General features: G+C 66.5%; 1 protein-coding gene across 2 annotated transcripts in view; it reads right to left on the bottom strand.

The window, feature by feature from the left end:
- The window catches only part of KCNH3 (potassium voltage-gated channel subfamily H member 3), a 27,812-nt gene extending 5,646 nt beyond the window's left edge, over nucleotides 1-22,166 (bottom strand). Inside the window, exons 1-11 of one of the 2 annotated variants that reach the window (XM_065575857.1) lie at nucleotides 21,470-22,166; nucleotides 11,740-11,973; nucleotides 11,234-11,365; nucleotides 10,467-10,597; nucleotides 9,605-9,854; nucleotides 9,165-9,322; nucleotides 4,541-4,748; nucleotides 3,639-3,920; nucleotides 2,299-2,498; nucleotides 1,430-1,679; nucleotides 204-415 (exon numbers count right to left, since the gene is read on the bottom strand). In XM_065575857.1, the coding sequence (XP_065431929.1) occupies nucleotides 204-415; nucleotides 1,430-1,679; nucleotides 2,299-2,498; nucleotides 3,639-3,920; nucleotides 4,541-4,748; nucleotides 9,165-9,322; nucleotides 9,605-9,854; nucleotides 10,467-10,597; nucleotides 11,234-11,365; nucleotides 11,740-11,973; nucleotides 21,470-21,548 (2,136 nt within the window). In that variant the 5' untranslated portion in view covers nucleotides 21,549-22,166. The remainder of the gene's footprint in view (nucleotides 1-203; nucleotides 416-1,429; nucleotides 1,680-2,298; nucleotides 2,499-3,638; nucleotides 3,921-4,540; nucleotides 4,749-9,164; nucleotides 9,323-9,604; nucleotides 9,855-10,466; nucleotides 10,598-11,233; nucleotides 11,366-11,739; nucleotides 11,974-21,469) is intronic. The other variant, XM_065575858.1, reaches the window with a different exon arrangement.

Raw genomic sequence — 22,166 nt, 5'->3', positions numbered from 1 at the left:
TGGCTCCCACGGGCAGCACCGTCACAACCAGCATTGCACTGGGCCTGCACCCCCTCCCCCCCCGCCCCCGCTGCACTGGGCTGGAGCAGATCGCCCCTGGTGAGCCCCCGCCCCAGGTGCCCAGCCAAGCACTAGGGGGCGCTCGCGGCCCCGCCCCTGGCCCCACCCCCACCCCCAGCCCCGCCCCTGGCCCCACCCCTCACCTGGGCCCCGGCGCTGCCCAGGTTGTAGCTGAGCTCGGCACGGATCTCCTGGTGGAACTTGCGGGCGAACTCGGGGTACAGCGCCAGGCTCTCGCCCAGCCCCCGCAGGCTCAGACACTGCAGGTCGCAGTAGGTCAGGCCCTTGACGTCCGCGTTGGCCTTGATCACACGCTCCTGGCCCGAGAGGTCGCAGCCCAGCAGGTCGCCCTTCCCTAGGAGCAAACGGCGGGTCGCTGAGGCCCAGGGATGCAGCAGGCCCAGTGACACCCCCCCCCCAGGCGTTACAGCCTGTCTGGGGCATGGGGGGGGGAACAGCCACTGCCTTTGCTCCCGCTGAGGTTTGGGGGGGGGGGCAGCTCATCCTCATCCCTATACCACAAAACCAGCAGAGACCCCCAGGGCTGGGCTAGCAGGGGCTGCGGGTCGGGAGTGAGGGGCAATGGCAGAGCTGGGGGGAGCCCAGGGCTGGGCTAGCAGGGGGCTGCGGGTCGGGAGTGAGGGGCACCGGCAGAGCTGGGGGGGGGGGGAGCCCAGGGCTGGGCTGGCAGGGGCTGCGGGTCGGGAGTGAGGGGCACCAGCAGAGTTGGGGGTGGGGGGGCAGGGCTGGGCTAGCAGGGGCTGCGGGTCGGGAGTGAGGGGCAATGGCAGGGCTGGGGGTGGGGGGGCAGGGCTGGGCTAGGAGGGGCTGCGGGTCGGGAGTGAGGGGCACCGGCAGAGCTGGGGGTGGGGGGGCAGGGCTGGGAGAGCAGGGGCTGCGGGTCGGGAGTGAGGGGCACAGGCAGAGCTGGGGGGGCAGGGCTGGGCTAGCAGGGGCTGCGGGTCGGGAGTGAGGGGCACAGGCAGAGCTGGGGGGGCAGGGCTGGGCTAGCAGGGGCTGCGGGTCGGGAGTGAGGGGCACCGGCAGAGCTGGGGGTGGGGGGGCAGGGCTGGGCTAGCAGGGGCTGCGGGTCGGGAGTGAGGGGCACGGGCAGAGCTGGGGGGGGCAGGGCTGGGCTAGCAGGGGCTGCGGGTCGGGAGTGAGGGGCACTGGCAGAGCTGGGGGGGGGGCAGGGCTGGGCTAGCAGGGGCTGCGGGTCGGGAGTGAGGGGCACCGGCAGAGCTGGGGGTGGGGGGGCAGGGCTGGGCTAGCAGGGGCTGTGGGTGAAGCCTTTGGCTTAGCCAGCACCGGGACCGAGCAGAGGGTGCGTCCCTGCCTGATTCCCCCCCAGCCCCAGCAGGGCTCAGACCTAGGATGGCCAGGACGGTGTCGTCCCGCAGCACCTCCATGGAGCCGGAGCCCACGAAGTAGAGGGCCTGCAGGGCGTCGCCACGGCGGATGAGGAACTCGCCCGGGGTGCAGAACGCCGGCTTGATGCTGAGCGAGAGGGCGCGGAGGCAGCCCCGACTCGCCGCCTCGAACACCGGCAGCTGCAGTAGCTCCTTGTTCAGGTGCATGGCGATGTCGGCTCGCAGCTCGTCTGGCAGGCTCCGCAGCAGCTGGGCGGGGGCCGGAGGAACGCAGAATTAACGAGCCCAGCTCCCGCTCGGGGGGCCCAGCCCCTCCCCCCCGCCAGGCCACACCCTCCCCCCCCGCCTAGGAGGGGCGCCCAGAGATGGCAGAGTAAAAACACACACACAAAAACCCAACCTCAGAAGAGACAAAACAGGCTGCTCCGTGGGGGGCCCATCTTCCCCCTTGCTCTAGGCCAGCCCCCTATGGAGCCCCCAGCCTGCCAGCAGGCCCAGAAACCCCCCCACCCTGCTCTTAGAGTGAGAGCTTGTCATGTGAACACAGTTTTCAATGCACCAAGGCCCCACCCCCACCCCAGTCCATGAGCCCCCGCCAACTCGCTCCGTTCCCCCAGGAGTCCGGCAGAGGGTGATGCATGGACCCTGCCCGCCAGCCTGGCGGGGGGAGGTGAGATGGTCGGGGGCGGGTGTGGTGGAGGGAGGGGTAGGAAGGTGGGGGGGCCGGCGGGGTGGGGGGTTGAGGGCCGGTGGGGTAGGAAACCAGGGGTAGGTGGGCGGGGGGCCGGCAGGGGAGGGATAGGAAAGTGGGGGGACTGGCGGGGGAGGGGTCGGGGGGCCAGTGGGGGCCAGCGGGGGGGGGGCTCACCTCGTGGGTGTCGATGCCGTTGTGCAGGGCCCAGCTGGTCTGGAAGAACTCCAGCATGCGCTGTTTGAGCGCCTTGGGGATGCGGTGAATGCGGATGAAGTCGCGCAGGTCGCGGGTGCGGCTGTGGTAGAGGAAGCGCCGGGCGTACATGCGCTGGATAATGGCCGTCACGTTCCCAAACACCACGGCGTGCATCAGCGCTGCGGGGACAGCAGGACCGGGGTCGGGCCTGGCCGGGGGCAGGGAGCCCGGACGCCTGGGTTCGCTTTGGAAGGACAGGGCCCAGGCAGGGTCCGTGTAACATGGCGCCAGAACAGAGCCAGACTGAACCGATCGCTCCCACCCAAGTGCTTGGTAGAGACTCACTCAGGGGCTGCGGGTCGGGAGTGAGGGGCACCGGCAGAGCTGGGGAAGGGGGGGAGCCCAGGGCTGGGCTAGCAGGGGGCTGCGGGTCGGGAGTGAGGGGTACCGGCAGAGCTGGGGGGACCCAGGGATGGGCTAGCAGGGGCTGCGGGTCGGGAGTGAGGGGCACCGGCAGAGCCGGGGAAGGGGGGAGCCCAGGGCTGGGCTAGCAGGGGGCTGCGGGTCGGGAGTGAGGGGCATTAGCCACCCATGGGAGGCAGAGCAGGGGGCACCTGGGTGCCGGGTGGGGGAGGGGGGCACCTCCTGCGGCTAGTGATCCCCCTTGGCAGCGTCTGTGGGCGAAGCCCCCGCCCGCCCGCCCACTCACACGACAGGCGCTCACCCGTCTCCATGGCAACTGCCCGTTGCCGTATCCAGAGCCCGGGTGAGACTGTGGGATGGGGTGGGCACAGGCGGTTGGGGGTGGGGGCTACATCTCCCCACAGGCCCCCCCAGGGCTCCCCGAGCCCCATCCCTTGTTGGGAGGCCGGGATGCAAAGTGCCCAGGAGACGAGGTCACTGGGGTCCTGGTACAGAGATTGGGGGGCAGCCTGATCCTCCCCTGCCGGTCACCCCCAGTAACCCCCACATCTCTCCCGCCTCGCCCAGCACCTAACCCCCCCGGGCACCCTCCATGCCCCTGTTCCCCTCCCCGCCAGGCCGCCCCTCTGCCCCTCATGCCTCTGCCAGCACCCCCAGCCCCCTGGTGCCCCTCACCCTGGCCTCAAAGCCCTGCAGTCCCCCACCCTCAGTGCCCTGCCCACCGGCCCTGTGTCTGCCTCCCCCTGAGGGCTCTGCTCCCCTGGTGCCCCGCACCCAATGTCCTGCAGCCTCCCCACTCCCCTAGTGCCCCCCGTCCGGGGGCCCTGCCCCCCCCGCCCGGTGCCCTGCTCCCCCCACCCCCTCACCCGGGTACCCTGCCCCCCCCGCCCCCTCACCCCCGATGAGCATGGTGCAGATGGAGAAGATTTTCTCGGTGTCGGTGTTGGCCGAGACGTTGCCGAAGCCGACGCTGGTCAGGCTGCTGAGGGCAAAGTAGAGCGAGGTCAGGTAGGAGCTGCGCAGAGACGGGCCCCCCAGCAGCTCCCAGCTGCTCCCGTTGAGGCTGCAGTTGGCTCCGGGGGGCCCCCCCAGGCCCGTCCCGTTGGCCGGGGATCTGCAACTCTTCCTCGCCAGGTAGTAGGGGGTCTCGAGACGCCGCGCCAGCTCCTGGAGCCAACCTGGGGGGGAGGGAGATGGGTCAAAGCCCCCCCGGGGCAGAGCACAAGCAGCCCCCCAGGCTGGGACGAGCTGGGGCAGGGCCCAGAGGGAGGGCCTGCCCCACGGTGTGAGCGAGCCCAGGGCAGGGGCAGGGCAGCCTGGGGCGCACTGGCGGGGGATGGGCTTAGTAGGGGCACCTCAGACTGCGTGCTGGGGGTGTACATGTATGTCTGTAGCTATGCATGCTCCCCCGTGTGGGCACATGGTTCACAGAGGCAGGTGCACACGTGTTGTGAGTGGGTGTGCGATCACACACGTGTCGTGCAGAGCAGCGGGTATACGCCTATTGTGACTGAGCATGCGATTGCACCTGTGTGGTGCAGAGTGGCAGGTGCATGTGTTGGGGTGTGCCCTGTGCACACACACGTGGTGCAGAGCGGTGTGTGTATGCCTGTTGTGACTGGGTGTGCAATTGCACATGTGTGCTGCAGAGCGGTGGGTGCACACCTGTTGTGACTGGGCGTGCAATCACATGCATGTGGTGCAGAGCGGCGGGTGCGCTTGTGACTGGGCGTGCAATCACACATGTGTGGTGCAGAGCGGCGGGGGTGCCCCGTGCACACGCGTGTGCCCCACATACCGATCTCCGGCACCTCCGAGCGGCTGCTCTCGATCTCCAGCTGGCCGATGAAGAACCAGACGCAGGCGACCCAGTGGGCCAGCAGGGCGAAGACGATCATGAGCAGCGTCAGCACCACGGCGCTGTACTGCGAGTACCGGTCCAGGTTCGGCAGCAGCCGGAGCAGCCGCAGCAGCCGCACCGTCTTCAGCAGGTGAGCCCCGAAATACTGCGGGGAGAGAGCACGGGCGTGGGGAAGGGCACTGCAGGGGGCTCCCCCAGACACCCAGCAGGGCTGGGCTGCGGCTGGCAGAGGCAGATATGGGGCTGGAGCTGGTGGGCCCAAGGGGGAGATTGGCTGGGGGCTGGAGCGGGGCTGGCTCAGTCCCACGGTCCCTGGGGAGCTGAATTCCCGGCTTTGCTGGTGCTTGGGGGCTCCAGGCCTGCGGCTGCGACGCCAGCCCCGGGGCCCTCTGTCACGGAGTATTGGGGAACTCAGGGCCCTGCACCCCCGGCTTCCTGCGATTCACCATGACTCTCAGCCAGCCAGTAAAGCAGAAGGTTTATTTGGATGACAGGAATACAGTCCAAGACAGGTCTTGCAGGCACAGACAACAGGGCCCCCCCTCAGTTAGGTCCAGCTTGGGGTCCCAGGGCATGCCAGCCCACCCCCTTGGGGGGTCAGAGCCATCTCTGCCTCCCAGCCATCTCTCCAGCCTCCTTCCAGCCTGCTTCCAGCACTCTGCCTTCAGCGACCCCTCCCACAGCCTTTGTTCAGTTTCCCGGGCCCCGGAGTCATCTGACCTCCAACCCCCTCCTGGGTTCTCATGTTACAAGCTCAGGTATGTTCCCTTGGGCCGGCTCCCATCCCCCGATGCAGACCATCCTAGTCACACTCCCCTGTCAGCATTCACACACCCCAGCAAGAACAGTCCCAGTTCGTCACATCTCTCCCCCCTTCGAGACCGAACTGAGCAGGGTCACTTTAGCCAGTGACCCGGGGAAGTTCGAACCTACCCCCGTTCCCATGGATGCCCCCGCATCCCTCCAGTTCCTTGGTGAGAATTACACCAGGCCCCTTCCGTTCCACGCCCCCCCTTAGGTCGGGGGTGCTTGATGGCACTCGCAGTTCGCATGTGGGAAGGTTTATGCGGCCTGTGCCCTTTCCCCACCCCCATACCTCTGGGGTTCCAACTGGGCTGTGGTCTTCTCCCAGCGCTCCAGTCTGGAGGTCTGTGCTTTGGGCTCTCTTGGTTTAGAGCCGCCCTTTTAACCTTGGCCACCCTCTGGAAAGGATCCTTTATGCTGGGCAAGGGTCCTAAAGCTCTTTTCCCCTTGTCCCAGGCCTTCCTCCCCCTCTGACAGGGGTCACAGGATCCGCAGTACTGTCGGACAGTAACAAAGACCCCAGGCCAGTAAAAGCTCCGTAGCAGCCTCTGCTGGGTACGCCAGGTTCCCTGGTGCCCTGAGAGGGGAATGTCATGGGCCCGGCACAGCAGCTGGCGGCGATACTTCTGGGGTACCACCAGCTGCCTCCTGATCCCCCCTGACTCCATTTTCCCTGGGGGAGCCCATTCTCGGTACAGGAACCCCTTCTCCCACAGGAACCTTTTCCGGCCACCTCGTCCCATGGTCTGTACCGCATTGAGGTCGGCCAGGTCCCTTATCTTCCGCAAGGAGGGATCTCTCTGTAACTCGGCCTGGAACTCAGCAGCTGGGACAGGGATGGCCACCTGCTCTTTCTCGCCCGCTGGGTCCGAAGCTGCAGCCTCCCTGCGCCGTGTCCCTGGGCGTTCCCTCCCCACCAGGTTAGGGTCCTGCGCCTCAGGCAAGGCACCCCCCCCAAGGCCAGGGCGCAGTGCCCCTCGCCGGCTCTGACTGCGGGTCACAACTAAGGCGGTCTGGGGGCTGCTTGGCCAGTCCTCTAGGTCCCCCCCCATCAACACCTCAGTGGGCAAATGGTGGTGCACTCCCACGTCCTTGGGGCCCTCCTTGGCCCCCCATTTCAGGTGTACCCTCGCTACGGGAACCTTGAATGGGGTCCCGCCCACCCCGGTCAGGGTCAGGAAGGTGTTGGGCACCACCCGATCTGGGGCCACCACCTCGGGCCGGGCCAGTGTCACCTCTGCGCCCGTGTCCCAGTATCCATAAACTTTCTTCCCATCCACCTCCAGGGGAACAAGGCACTCGCTCCGCAGGGACAGCCCCGCGCCAACCCTGTAAACGGAGAACTTTGAATCCGGAGCATCTGGCCCCCCAGAGAAGCTGGCCTGGGGCCCTTCTCTCTCTTGAGCAGTTGATAGGCTGCCAGCCCCTCTTGCGTTAGAAGCCTGTCCCTCGTCCGTCTGGGCCTCTACCAAGTTAACCCGGTGCGGGTTCGGTCTGCTCAGTCTGTCCTTGAGCTTGGGGCACTGGGCCCGAACGTGGCCTCTTCGGCCGCAGTAATAGCAGCTCAGGTCCCGTGGGTCCCCTCGAGCCGGTCGGTTGTCCCTGACGCTGGGCATTCCCCGTGGGAGGGGATTCCCCATATTCCCCCTTTGGGAGGTCCCAGGGTGACTCTCTCTCTGCATCGCGGCGGGCCTGTTCCTTTGGGGCTCCTCCCTGCCACCCCCTGACCGGCTCTTTACAAACTCATCAGCCAGCTGCCCGGCGTGTCGCGGGTTCTCTGGCTTTCTGTCCACCAACCACAGCCTCAGGTCGGATGGGCACCGCTCATACAGTTGCTCCAGTACCAGCAGTTTAATCAGGTCCTCCTTCGTCTGGGCCCCACCAGCCCACTTGCTGGCGTATCTTTCCATGCGGGCGGCTAGTTGCAGATATGAGATCTCAGGGGTTTTATCCTGACTCCGGAACCTTTCCCGGTACATCTCAGGAGTCAGCCCAAACTCTCGTAGCAGGGCCTTTTTGAATAGTTCGTAGTCCCCTTTCTCTGCCTCTCCCAGTTGGCGGTACAATGCCACGGATTTGGGGTCCAGTAAGGGGGTAAGGACCCGGAGTCTGTCCGCGGGATCCACCCGGTGCAGCTCGCAGGCCGTCTCAAAGGCCTCCAGGAAGTCATCCATGTCCTCCCCCTCCTTGTATGGGGCCATGATGCACTTATCAAAGCCCCGTGCAGTCCTGGGTCCCCCCTCACTCACCGCAGCCGGGGTTCGCTGCCCTTCAATCTCGCCAGTTCCAGGTCATGCTGACGCTGTCTCTCATTCTCCTGTCTCTGTCTCTCTTTCTCCTCCCGTTCACGCTGATGCTGTCTCTCATTCTCCTCCCGTTCATGCTGTCTCTGTCTCTCTTCACGCTGATGCTGTCTCTCTTTCTCCTCCCGTTCACGCTGATGCTGTCTCTCATTCTCCTCCCGTTCATGCTGTCTCTGTTGTTCACGATCCTCCAGCTCCCTCAGTTTTAGCTCTTTCTCCCATTCCAGCCAATTCCGCTCCCCGGATGCCGAACGTCGCCGGGAGGATCCTCTGCTGGCCGGCGAGCTTCGCCGGGGGGACCCCCTGCTGGCCGGGGGGGTCACAGCGCCTTCGGTATTTGCTGGGCTCCTCCCCACCCTTCCCCTAGGCATAGGAAGGAGGGGTCTCGGGAAGCCCTCAGCAGCGGGCTGACCACTCCCAGCTGGGACAGACACTGGTGCCTGCGCTGCATTTGCCAGGCTGCTTCCCTGAGACACAGGGATCAGTTCATTCGCGCGATGCGGCGATCTTCCGCCTCCAGCTGGGCAATGAGCTGTTCTTTGGTGAGCCTCCCAATGCGCAGCCGCCTCTGCTTGCACAGCTCCACCAGGTCGCTCTTAAGCCGCTTGGCATACATCTTCCTGCTGGCCACTCACCGGCCTGTGTGCTCACAGCTCCCCACAGTTCCCAGGGGGCCCCTAGTGTGCCAGCCCTTCTCGAGGTCACCGCCTCTCCGCCAGGGTCGAGCTGCAGACTCCTCCGCCCTGGACCACTCGCTGCGATCCCCCGGGGGACCCTGTTACTGCAAAAGTCCTTCTCGCTGGTCACACACTCCCAGGGGTAATAACCGTCTCTCTCCCACTCTTCAGCGTGCCTGGTCCCCGTCAATCCCCCTTCGTTTTACTGCTCCCCAGTCACTTACTGCAGGAAGCACCGTCCACGGGGTGCAGTAGATCCCACCGCTGCCACCAGTTGTCACGGAGTATTGGGAACTCAGGGCCCTGCACCCCCGGCTTCCTGCGATTCACCATGACTCTCCAGCCAGTAAAGCAGAAGGTTTATTTGGATGACAGGAATACAGTCCAAGACAGGTCTTGCAGGCACAGACAACAGGGCCCCCCCTCAGTTAGGTCCAGCTTGGGGTCCCAGGGCATGCCAGCCCACCCCCTTGGGGGGTCAGAGCCATCTCTGCCTCCCAGCCATCTCTCCAGCCTCCTTCCAGCCTGCTTCCAGCACTCTGCCTTCAGCGACCCCTCCCACAGCCTTTGTTCAGTTTCCCGGGCCCCGGAGTCATCTGACCTCCAACCCCCTCCTGGGTTCTCATGTTACAAGCTCAGGTATGTTCCCTTGGGCCGGCTCCCATCCCCCGATGCAGACCATCCTAGTCACACTCCCCTGTCAGCATTCACACACCCCAGCAAGAACAGTCCCAGTTCGTCACACCCTCCCCTCCTCTCCCCCCGGGGCCGACTCACCACGTTGACCTTGAAGGCGTAGAGCAGGTCGAAGGGCAGGGCGGCGACCAGGTCCAGCAGGAACCAGGTGCTGAGGTAGTGCAGGAAGATGGAGTGCGGGTCGAACACCACCTGGCCCGACTTGCTGACGAAGGTGGTGCGGAAATTGAGCACGATGTCTGCGGGGAGCACAGCGCCCGCAGGGTTAACGGGGGGGGCGCGGAGTCACCAGTGAACTGAGCTCGATGGCCTCAGCACAGCCCCCGTGGGGAGGAGGGGTCCTGGCCTGCGAGAGCACCAAGCAAAGAGCCAGGGCTGGGGGAGCAGGGGCTGCGGGTCGGGAGTGAGGGGCACCGGCAGAGCTGGCAGTGGGGTAGCCGGGCGGGGGGCTGCGGGTCGGGAGTGAGGGGCACCGGCAGAGCTGGGGTAGCCGGGCAGGGTGTGGCACCCAGACTCCTTACCCAGGATGAAGAGGATCTCCACGCACAGGTCGCAGACGCTGGGGGGGCCGCGGCCGGCCGGGAGCCCCTCGTCGGAGCCGGCGCCGACACAGACGCTGTAGGGCACCGTCACGGCCACGTAGAGCGTGGCCAGAAGGATGAGCCCGTCCCAGCCGGCCTTGAAGGCGCCGTAATGCAGCAGGATGAAGGGAGACTTCCGGATCGCGGCCACCTTGTACTCGGGGAGCGAGGGCTTGTCCCCGAACACGCCCTGGGCAAGGGGCCGGGGTCAGCGCCGGGGTCAGCCCCTCCCCCAGGGAACCCCACCAGCTTGCCCCCGGACCCGTCCAACCCAGGCAGCCCCCCGCCCTCCCCCAGGAAACCCCCACCAGCCTGCCCCCGGACCCCTCCGACCCAGGCAGCCCCCCGCCCTCCCCCAGGGAACCCCACCAGCCTGCCCCCGGACCCCTCCGACCCAGGCAGCCCCCCGCCCTCCCCCAGGGAACCCCCACCAGCCTGCCCCCGGACCCCTCCGACCCAGGCAGCCCCCCGCCCTTCCCCAGGGAACCCCACCAGCCTGCCCCCCGGACCCCTCCGACCCAGGCAGCCCCCCGCCCTCCCCCAGGGAACCCCACCAGCCTGCCCCCGGACCCCTCCGACCCAGGCAGCCCCCCGCCCTCCCCCAGGGAATCCCACCAGCCTGCCCACGGACCCCTCCGACCCAGGCAGCCCCCCGCCCTCCCCCAGGGAACCCCACCAGCCTGCCCCCGGACCCCTCCGACCCAGGCAGCCCCCCGCCCTCCCCCAGGGAACCCCCACCGCCAGCCCCAACTCAGGGTCTCGTCCCCAACCCCCCACTCACAGCCCGGCCCCCCCCATGCACCTTGTTGAGTTTGTGTTTGCTCCTGCCCTGTTTCTGCAGGTGCCCGGAGAGGTGATAGAGCACGGCCCGGCTCCGGCGCCGGTTGGCATTGAATCCTGTGGCGCCGGCCCGGCTGAACCGGCGCTTCCCACCTGCCCGAGAGAGGGGGGGAGCAGCGGACATTAGAGGCACCCCGGGGGGGCAATGGGACGGGGCGTCAGCATCTACGTTCCCTCTAAGCTACGCCACCACCCCTCCCCCCCAGTCCAGGGGCTGCTGTGGGGAGAGCGGGGGGGGGGGGGGTCGGCGCAGCCCCAGGGCAGCCTGCACCCCAAACCCCTCATCCCTGGCCCCACCCCAGAGCCCACCCCCACCCTCTGCCCCCGCCCCAAGCCCCCTGCCACACCCCAAACCCCTCGGCCCCATCCCCGCCACATGAATTTTGTGATGTGTCACACGTCACCTCCATATTGGTGCACGTAGCGAAATCCATTCCGCACGCGTGTCGTGTGCATCTGTGTAACATGCGACCCCCGCATCCAACCTGGGCCCTTCTCCACTCGCGGACCAGGCCGCTGCAGCTGGAGCTAGAGGAGTCGCTCCACCAGATGGCAGCAGTAGCAGGCTGTTACCCTGCACGTGACCCAGCCTCTGAAGGGCCCACGATTTGCTTGGCCAGCGAGCGTGAGTGTCTGGGGCTGTCTCTAAGGCCCAGTTGCCATGGAGATTGCCTGCAGACACCCCCCCCCCCGCAATGCCCCCCAGGCTCCCCCCACACACACACACACCTTCCTTCCAGCTCTCGGCACCCGGCCGGCTCTTGCTGTCGGTGATGTCCTTGTGGGAGACCAGGAAAAGCGCCACCTCGCCCTTCTCGTTCTTAATGGGCACCACGTCCAGGAGGCACCAGAAGGGAGCACCTGGGGGACAGCGAGGAGCTGCTAACGGCCCGGAGTGCTGTGCTCGCCCCCCCTACCCCCCAGGGCACCGAGGGGATTAGCCCTCCCAACCCCCCTCCCCACCAGAACTGAAGGGGAAACTGAGGCACGGAGGGACTTGCCTCTGAGCGTGTGCAGCAGGGCAGAGCTGGGGAGAGAACCCAGGAGTCCTGGCTGCCAGCCCCGTCCCCCTGCTCTAAGTAATAGACCCCCCTCCCCTCCCAGAGCTGGGGAGAAAACCCAGGCGTCCCGGCTCCCGGTTGCAGCTGCAGACAGACGCCCGGTGGTGGGTGGCACATGGGCCCCTGGTGGGCACCGAGCCCCCGCCCCGCCCCCACCCCGTCCCGCTCACTCACCGCTCTTCCTGTAGAGGACCAGCTCGGCCTTGAACTCCTGGCGCTCGTCCAGCGCCTTGCGGATCTGCTGGCGGACGAGCTCGCTGGTGTCGGGCCCGTAGAGGAAGGTGCAGGCGCAGCAGCGCTGCATGACCTCGGCCCGCGAGAAGCCCGTCAGGTCGCAGAAGCCGTCGGAGCAGTACACCACCGGGAAGGTGCTGCGCACCTGCGCATTGCCCAGCACGAAGTTACTGTCTGCAAGACACGAGGCGCCAGCGTGGGGACGGGCACCCAGCGCCGGGCAGAGCGGCCAGCGTGGGGACGGGCACAGAGCAGGGCAGAGCGGCCAGCGCCGGGGCAGGGCGTGGGGACGGGCACAGAGCAGGGCAGAGCGGCCGGCGTGGGGACGGGCACAGAGCAGGGCAGAGCGGCCAGCGCCGGGGCAGGGCGTGGGGACGGGCACCCAGCGCCGGGCAGAGCGGCCAGTGCCGGGGCAGGGTGTGGGGACGGGCACAGAGCAGGGCAGAGCGGCCGGCGTGGGGACGGGCACAGAGCAGGGCAGAGCGGCCAGCGCCGGGGCAGGGCGTGGGGACGGGCACGGAGCAGGGCAGAGCGGCCAGCGCCGGGGCAGGGTGTGGGGACGGGCACAGAGCAGGGCAGAGCGGCCGGCGTGGGGACGGGCACAGAGCAGGGCAGAGCGGCCAGCGCCGGGGCAGGGCGTGGGGACGGGCACAGAGCAGGGCAGAGCGGCCAGCGCCGGGGCAGGGCGTGGGGACGGGCACAGAGCAGGGCAGAGCAGCCGGCGTGGGGACGGGCACAGAGCAGGGTGGCCAGCGCCGGGGCAGGGCGTGGGGATGGGCACAGAGCAGGGCAGAGCGGCCAGCGCTGGGGCAGGGTGTGGGAACGGGCACGGAGCAGGGCAGAGCGGCCAGCGCCGGGGCAGGGCGTGGGGACGGGCACAGAGCAGGGCATAGAGGAAGGCACTGGGGCAGGGCTTGGGGAGCGCGAGGCCGGTGGGTCTTGCTGTGGTCGGTGGGGGAGCGGGCAGGACTGGAAGGTTGGGATGGGGGGAGGGGCAGCCCAGGTGCCCAGCCCCCATCTTCCACGTGCCCGGGGGTGTCTGCACCCGCAGGCCCCACTCGGGCTATTTTTACCCCGTGGCTCCCGGCGCGGTTAGTCATCTCTGCGCCATTTGGACAGAACCTGCCTCGTTCGCACCAGCTGAGAGCCGGAGCCCACTCCCAGCCCTGCCTCATTTGCATACATTTGCATTTGAACAGCAGCAAGGGGGGGACACAAGCGGGGTGCGGGGGGAGAACGGTTGCTCCCAGCTTGACCCCCCTGTGCCCCCAGCCCTGGGGACCTTGCTCCATGTGGGGGCCAGGCCGGGGGCGGCTGGGGGGGCTCTGCCCCGCTGTGGAATGTAACATGGGTTCCCAAAACTAAAGGGGATTTGGGGGGGAGGGGACATCCCCCCCCGGAGCCCAGCCCCCCCCCCAGCGCCCAGTATCTGCCCATTCCCCAGGCTGCGGCTGTAAATCACCCCAGGTAACGGCCCCTGGGGGCGGCTCCACCGGCTAATTGCGCTCAGCTGCAGGAGGGGCTCCCCCGAGAGGCAGCGTCGCTGCACCCCAGCCTGGCTGAGCCGCAAAGTGCCCCCCCGGGGGGGTCCCACATGGGCCCCGGTGCTTAAACAACAACACAGCTGAGAGCGCTTGGCCTGGCCTCCTGCCCCAGCCCGCGGCACCAGCCGGGCCTCAGCCGCGCTCACACCCCGGCAATCAGAGACCCGCGTTGGCCCGGGCCAGCTGACGGGGGCTCGCCAGGCTCGGGCCGCGGGGCTGTGTCTGTGCAGTGTCCGTGGTTGTTTTCCAGCCCAGGCTGGCCTCACCGGCTCCGCCTGGAGCTTGGGCCCATCACAGGAAGAGGATTTTAATGCCCAGCTCACGCTCCAGCCCTGTGGGGGATGGGAACAGCCGGGGTGGGTTGGTCGGTGGCTGGGCACTGGGGCATCTCCCCGAATTAATCTCCTGCCACCACAGGGGCCTTGGCCGGGGCACCTCGCCCTGTGCCTGGGACCATGTGGCCGGGGCTCCCCGGGAGCGCAGAGATGATGCGATCCCCTCGGGGCCAAACAGCCACGGGGAGCCGGGCCAGCCCGCCAGGGTGGAGAGCTACCCACACACCCCAGCCGGCTGCATCTCCTCCCCCAGCCCCAAGCCAGCGCCAGCCACCGAGGGGCTAACCCAGCCCGTGGCTCCGGCCTGGCCCAACCCCCCGCTGGGGGTCAGGGCTGCTGAACAGGAGACTTGTTCCTTTCAAGGCCCTAACATGCCCCACCCCACCCCACCCCACCCCAGCCTAGCCTGGCTCTGACCCCAGGCGCTGCAGAGAGCAGGGGCCCAAGCAGGGAGATTTCACCCCCAGCCTGAAGCACAGAGCCCTGGGCAGCATGGTTACATGCTGCCCAACAGCTGCTGCATCCCACCCCAGAGGCAGCTGCATTTCAGCGCTGCACAAGCCCTGCCGAGCACCCTCTTGGCACCCAGGCTTGGGGCTGAGAAGGGCACAGGAAAAGCCCGGAGGGACTGGCATCACGCCCAGCGAGTCCCCTCCCGCCGCACCGCGCCAGGGCCGCCTGTGCGAACCCCAGAGCCACATGTTCAGTCTCTGCTGTTTGCAGCCAGGCCCCTGGGCCTCCCCGAGGAACCCGCCTCTGGGGATCGGACCCCAGCCCGAGGGCCTCCCGCATCGCCACCAAGGCTCGTCTGGGGCTTGGCGCCCTGCCCCCCGTGGCAATTCCAAGGGAATTCGGACGCAGCCGGCTCCTCGCGACACCCCTGCTCACCCCAGGCTGACAGCGCGGCGTGTGCCGCGGGCGCCCAGGCCCTGCTCTGTAATTTGCCTGCTGCTGTTACTCACGGCGAGCTGGGGAGGGGGAAGGGGCTCGGGTATTTATAGCGATCAGCTCCTGGAGCAAGGATTGCCTCCGTTCCCCAGCCAGCCGGGCAGGGCGCGGGGAGAAGCAGTGTCTGGGGCACAGGGAAACTGAGGCAGAGAGGAGATGGGAATTGTCCAAAGTCACCCAGTGGGTCAGTGCTAGAGCTGCGAAGGGACCCCACGTCTCCCGCTCCAAGGGCTCTGAACGCCCCCCCGAGCAGGGCCTAGCCCCCAAGCGTCCTGGCTCCCAGCCCCAGCCAGGCTCCCCCCGGCTCAGAGCTTCGCCTCAATGGGGCATGTCCCTTTCCCACCTGTCTCCCCTACATCCCCCCCCAGCAGACGCCAGGCCCCCCAGGCCCCCGGCTTGGGCTGCTCCCAGCCAGGCTCAGATGAACCCGCTTGGCCCCCCCGGAAGAGGCCCTGGGTTGGGATCTGGCCTGTGGCATGTGATCCCACGCGAGCAGCACGCGTGTGCGTGACAGCTGGCGTGTGCAGGGGGCGCAGGGCGGGGGGGCAGTCATGCAGCCTCCCCCGCCCCCCAGCTCCTGCTTCCCCAGGGCCCGGCCCCAGCACAGGTGGCAGAGCTATTGTTCTGTTCTCAGCGAAGGCTATTTATACCCGGGGACACCACGTGCTGCTGTCTATAACCGTATCCTTCCGCCTACTCAGGGAAAGTAGTCTGTCTGCAGAACAAACTCGGGGCGAGCGCTCGCTCAGGGCTGGGGCCGGCTGGGCTCCCCTCGGCCGTGCGTCCTGCAGCGGAGGGCGGGTGCTGGTGGGGGTACGACCGAGCTGCCCCAGCCTGGGGGAGTAGCTCTGCATGGGCCCTGGGAGCCACCGGAGCTGGGGCCGGGAGCCTGCACCTCCGTGAAACACGCTTCATCTGCAAGTTGGCACCCCCTAGCGCTGGGGGCTGGTGGGGTCAGCCCCCTCCTGAGCCCCCCTCCTGCAGCACAGGCCCCCTAGCGCTGCACGGGGGCCAGCCCTGTCTGCCAGGGGAGAGCGCCCCCTGCTGACTCCCCCCCGCTCCCTGCTGCACAGCGCCCCCTAGTGCCCAGCCCTGTCTGCCAGGGGAAAGCGCCCCCTGCTGACCCCCTCCGCTCCCTGCTGCATAGCGCCCCCTAATGCCCAGCCCTGTCTGCCAGGGGAAAGCGCCCCCTGCTGACCCCCTCCGCTCCCTGCTGCACAGCGCCCCCTAGTGCCCAGCCCTGTCTGCCAGGGGAGAGCGCCCCCTGCTGACCCCCCCTGCTCCCTGCTGCACAGCGCCCCCTAATGCCCAGCCCTGTCTGCCAGGGGAGAGCGCTCCCTGCTGACTCCCCCCCGCGCCCTGCTGCACAGCGCCCCCTAGTGCCCAGCCCTGTCTGCCAGGGGAGAGCGCCCCCTGCTGACCCCCTCCACTCCCTGCTGCACAGCGCCCCTAGTGCCCAGCCCTGTCTGCCAGGGGAGAGCGCCCCCTGCTGACCCCCCCTGCTCCCTGCTGCACAGCGCCCCCTAATGCCCAGCCCTGTCTGCCAGGGGAGAGCGCCCCCTGCTGACTCCCCCCCGCGCCCTGCTGCACAGCGCCCCCTAGTGCCCAGCCCTGTCTGCCAGGGGAGAGCGCCCCCTGCTGACCCCCTCCGCTCCCTGCTGCACAGCGCCCCTAGTGCCCAGCCCTGTCTGCCAGGGGAGAGCGCCCCCTGCTGACCCCCCCGCTCCCTGCTGCACAGCGCCCCCTAATGCCCAGCCCTGTCTGCCAGGGGAAAGCGCCCCCTACTGACCCCCTCCGCTCCCTGCTGCACAGCGCCCCCTAATGCCCAGCCCTGTCTGCCAGGGGAGAGCGCCCCCTGCTGACCCCCCCCGCGCCCTGCTGCACAGCGCCCCCTAGTGCCCAGCCCTGTCTGGAGCGAGCAGGGAGCCCTCGGAGCTGCCACACACCCAGTCCCCCGGCCTGGCCCGCGGTGGGGTTGGGGCCCAGGGGGATCCTCGCTCCCCGTCCATGCACTGCCTGGTGCAGCTCCGGCGCTGCCCGCGGGAGAGCAGGGAGCTGTGGGCAGTAGGCGGAGCAGGAGGACGGGGGAACCGGCCACCTGCTGTGCAGACAGATGGAGGCACATATGCCGGGCCGGTATTTTGGGGCTGCTCTCCATGAGCAGAGATGGGCCCGGAGGTTTCTGCAGCTGAACGTTCAGGACCATGCCCCAGTGAGAAGAGCTGGGCTGGCAGCTAACCCACAGGCCTGGGGAGCCCAGCGCCACCTTGGGCCTGTCTCATCCCCTCCCTTTGCCTCAGTTTCCCCAGAGATAAGTCTATTGACCTAGCCTAGAGGGGGAGCTCCGGGCACCACACCCCTGAGCTCTCACTGCTGCCTACATGCCACGGGGCATCTGCTTTGCTGTCCACAGACACAGGCTGCCTTCGCTCGCTGGTGGGTGTCAGGGGCCCACGCTCTGGACGACACTCACTCCCAAGCTGCCCTCTTTGGTTTCAGGGAGATTGTTCGATGGCTTACGGGTAGCACCTCGAAGCCCACTGGGCACAGAGTAAGAGACCTAGAGAGGGGAAACTGAGGTACAGAGCGATGACGTGTCCGTGGCAGAGCTGGTAACCAAACCCAGGGGCCAATTCAAAGTCTGAACCGTCAGCCCAGCCGTCCCGGTGCTGGATGTTTGCTGGCCCCAGGAACTTCAAGCCAGATCCGCGTCTGGCGGGCTCCAAGCCCCACAAAGAAACGAAGACCATCAGAACGGGCAGACTGGGTCAGACCAGGGGTCTGTCTAGCCCAGTGTCCTGTCTGCCAACTGCGGCCAGTGCCAGGTGCCCCCGTGGGAATGAACAGAACAGGGAATCACCAAGTGATCCATCCCATCGCCCATTCCCAGCTCTGGCAAACCGAGGCCAGGGCCACCATCCCTAGAAGCTCTGTTCCTAGTGGGGATTTGGGGCGCGCCTGACCCCGGCCAAGGCCTCCCGCACCACGGATTGGCCCTGCGGGGCGGGAAGGAACTCGGGGAGCTGGCCGAGGTGCTGAACTCATTTGCTGCTCTGCAGAACACTTGGGGTGGGATCTTTGGGGCTGGGTTTGAATCCAGGGGGCCCTGGCCAGGCGCTGGCGGGTGAGGTGCCAATGCCCAGCAGAGATCGGCACAGTCCATTGCAGGACTATAACAGAAGGGGAAGGGCTGACTGACGTTCCCCCAAACCTGATCATCCACCCACCCCAGCCTGCAGCAAGGACACTGGAGAAATGGACATCACTTGCCCATCAACACAGGATTGTCTAACCCAGAGAGCCCCCCCCCCATCCTCAGGCACACAGACCCCTCCAGCAGTGACCCTGGCACATCTGTGCACACACACACAGACCCCAGCAGCCGTGCAGGTGTGACCTCACACACACCCTGTGAGGGAGCTGGACATGACCCCTGTATTTAGTTTGCCTGACCCTTTCCATTAATAAACCACCTCCACTGTTTGCAGCAGGCTGGTGACATGCAGCAGGGAGAGAGCCCTGGGGCCAGGGAAGTACCTTTTCTTTGTCCCATGACATTCCAGCCAGGTTTGGCTGAGATAGCAACTTTGTAAGCCCCAGCTTGTGTCGCCAGCAGGGCAAAATCCTGATTGAAGGTGACTATTCCCCAGTGCTGGGCCCGCGTCCCGGCCGAAGCAGCAGCACAGGGCACGGGAAAGGCCTGGGAAACGGACGTCTTCTGCGGGGAGGAGGGAGACCTCAGCTGGGCGCTCTCCTGCCAAGCCCCCTGTCCAGCACACGGCCCCGGTGGCCCAGGCCCTGGGCAGGGCCCAGAGAAGGAGGCAACTGTTCAGTATTTGTATCCTGCTCAGTCAGCAACTCCTGCCATTGTTGCAAGGAACAGAAACGTCCATTTCCTCCCGGGGTTTTCTCGGGTGCCCTCGCTGCTCCCGACAGCACCGTGGTCCCCCCGGGAGAGCCAGGGAAACAGAGACGTGCCCCAGGCCGCAAAGTGAAGCAGAATTAACCCTCAGGGCCGCCTGACTCCGAACCCGGTGCTCACTCCGCCAGGCCAGGCCAACCCTCAGGCTCCAGCTGGCTTATGCTGGACATCCAGACCCTGAGACGTCTGCGGGGAGGGAGGGGACGGGGACCACCTACCACCATTTTTGCTGTCAGTGACATGCCCAGCACTGCCCAGGGACTCGGTGGCAGAGGCCGGGATAGAATCCAGCTCTCCGGGGCAGCTTTCTTCTGCCTTAACCACGAGACCCTGGCTTCATTCACAGCAGCCCTGCTAGCCCCGTTCACTGCTTCGTGGCCCCCAGGAACAGGCCGTCCGGCGCACGGAGTGAGCCAGGGCCCCCGGGGGGGGGGGGGCTGCACGGGCCTCTGGCCAATATCTCACCAATATACACATCAATACTCTGTGTGTGTGTGTATCTGTGTACACACACACTCCGTATACACTACACAGGCACTCCAGTACGCCCGGAGTAGGAATCCGACTGTACCTACATTTGTGTGTGGCTATACACAACTCTTGACACCTCTACAGGGGAACACTGCACACCCAACACAGAACCCGACTGTAGAAATAGAAACTACATGCACGAGTGTCCCTCAGTGCGTATCTGCCGATCACAAGAGTGGTGCTGCATTGTGTGTGTGGATACACGGACACACTCACTCCCGTACCTATGATACGGCAGCACACTGGTGGGTACACGATGGTCCATATTCGCACATGTGCACAACAGCAGAGCTGTAGAATTATTCATGAGTGTGAATATCACATATTGTACACACCCACCCCACTCACAGGCTGTGTCTGTGCACACCCAAGAGTGACACTGCCGCAGGCGAGTGGGAACTGTACACACAGACACGGACAGCAGCACTGTGGAGTCGGTTGGTGTGTAATTGCACAGCACCATGTGTGCATGTTTGTGCCTGCGTATGTTTGTGTGTGTTTGTGCGTGTGAGCGTGTGTTTGTGCATGCGTGCGTTTGTGCATGCATGTGTTTGTGCCTGTGTGTGTGTCTGTGCATGTGTCTGTTTGTGCATGTTTGTGTGTGTCTGTGCATGTTTGTCTGTGTTTGTGTGTGTATGTGCATGTGTGTCTGTTTGTGCATGTTTGTATGTGTCTGTGCGTGTGTGTCTGTTTGTGCATGTTTGTGTGTGTTTGTGCATGTTTGTCTGTGTTTGTGTGTGTATGTGTGTGTGTTTGTGCATGTTTGGGCGTGTTTGTGTGTATTCTATTACTACAGCTCCTTGCGTTTAGATTTCAAGGCCCGAAGGAACCACTGTGGTCTGTCTGTCCTCCTGCCCCAACGTAATCCCCAGAGCAGATCTAGAAAACCAGCCAGGCTGGAGAACCCCCTGGAGCCTTGGGCGCTGAGAGAGCTGGGTTCTGTTTTCTCTCCGACATGACGAGAGTCTCACTCGTTTCGTCCCAGAGGAGAGGAGCAAACGCTGTTTGTGCAGTTCCACTACCCAGGAGTGAGATCTGTGACACCGGCTGTCTCTGGGCATCCATCAGCGAGACTGGCCTGTCTGATACCAGGGACGGACTGAACTCACTGCCCCTTTCCAAGAGCCGCTTGTTTGCCCCCCGGACCTCACTTTTCCAAAACAGACAAGAAAACAGCAGCTGCTTTGGGTGCAAACGCCACATCTGGGGATTTTCCTGGAAGGGCCGCAGCAGGCCGGGGCCAAACCAGTTCACAGGAGTTTGTAACTCGCACTGCAAGTTCCCTGCTGCATCTTGGATCGCACCCAATATAACAGCTCCTGTGTGTGTGTGTGTCATTCTGTGTGTGTGTCACTGTTGCTGTGTGCATGTGTCGCTATGTGAGTCTCTGTGTGTGTGTCAGTCGCTGTGTGTGTGTGTGTGTGTGGCGCTGTGGTGCTCTGTGTGTGTCGCTGTGTGTGTGTGTCACTGTGTGTATGTGTGTGTGTTGCTGTGTGTGTATATCTATCTATGAGAGAGAGATCTGCCAGGTTGGCTGGGACAATGCTCACGTTACGGATCAGCCCGGTTGCTGGGATGTTACCGAGTGTTACACAAGCGGACGGGGTATTTATAGATTATCGCAGGGGGGGGTTTGCATCTCCAGTTTAAAAGCCCCTTCAAAGACACAGGCTCTAAAGACATTGTCACTCCGCTCAGCCGGGGGTGAATTAAATCGCTCCTCTGGGGTCCCCTCCCCCGCCCCCCTTCAGGACTTGGCTACTCCAAATACTTGGGGACAGACCTGAGCTTGTGGCCTGGGGCTCTCGAAGCAGCCAGGAAACCGATGGCCCCTGGCCCCCCTGCGGGGCCTGACCCTGGCCACCAGGCCAAGGCGGCGTTAGACCCCGCAGAGCAAATTAAATTGGCCTGAAAGTTCCCCTGGCGCCAGCCGCTGCCCCGGGTTCTCCCCCCACAGCCCAGCAAGGGGAGCGCCGGCTGTCCACACTGCGCTCCGCTCGGCCGATGTAACGCACGTCACTCGGGGGGGCGAAGGAGACACTGGAAATTACCAGATGACTCCGGTGGATTTCACCAGACTCCCACGCCCAGCCCCCCTCCCCGCCCCCCAGGCGCAGCCCGGACAGCGGGACCCCAGTCCCAGCCTGCGGGAGCGTTTAAGAGTCTGGGGGTCGGAAGGTCCCACTGAAAACAACCCCCCGGTTCAACCCAACGAGCCTCGTGTCCCAGGGGCCGAGCGGTGACTGGGGGCCGAACCGGTTCATGTCCCGGGCGGCTCCCCCAGCACGATCCAGGGACTGGGGTGGGAGATCAGACCCGGGTCGGTGGCGATTCCTCGCCCCCAAGCGCGGAGCCCGGACGCGCGGGTGATGGGCGCGGGGGTCACTCACGTGTCCCGTCGAAGCGGGTGGCGATGGTGTCCAGGAAGGTGTTCTGGGGCGCCAGCAGCCCCCGCATGGCCGCGGGCATGTCAGGACGCGGGGAAGGCTCCCTCCATCCTGCCGCGGAGCCGCCCCCCCGGGGGGGTGCGGATTAAATCTGCAGGTAACCCGACCCCCCCTCGGCCAAGCGGCGGAGACCGAGCCCCTGTCCTGCCAGAGCCGGGGGGTCCCCCAGCGCCCCGTCCAGTGCCCCGGGGAGGGGCCGCCCCCAGCGCCGGGGCGAGCGGAGAATCCCAGGCTCGCAGCCCCGGCCCCAGCGAGCTTTTCCCGAGCCCCCGGCCAGGGCACAGCTCAGCGCAGCCCGCCTCCGCCGCGCTCCCGAGCCCGCCCGTCGGCTCCCGCCCGGGGCGCCGCCCCCGGCCAGCCCCGCGCCCCCTCCCCGGCTCCCCGGCCCCGGGGTGCCCCGCGCGGCTGCCCCGGGCAGGTCAGTGCCCCGCTCCGCCCTGGCTCCGGAGCCGCGTGGAAACGCTCCCGGGCGGGGCGCGCCGCGCCGCCGAAGTTGCTCCGCGTGGCCGCTCGGCGCTGGGGAGGGGCCGGGACCGGGCACCCCGCAGCGGCCACCGGCGGAGGGGCAGAGCCGCCCCCAGCTCCGCGGTTACCTGGGCCCGGCTGGGTTCCAGTCCCGGCTGGGGGGTGTGGGGGGGGG

Source organism: Chrysemys picta, chromosome 22 (genome assembly GCF_011386835.1).
Source record: "Chrysemys picta bellii isolate R12L10 chromosome 22, ASM1138683v2, whole genome shotgun sequence".
Taxonomy (NCBI): domain Eukaryota; kingdom Metazoa; phylum Chordata; order Testudines; family Emydidae; genus Chrysemys; species Chrysemys picta.
The sequence above is the reverse complement of the archived record's forward strand: the minus strand, read 5'-3'. Positions and strand labels throughout refer to the sequence as shown.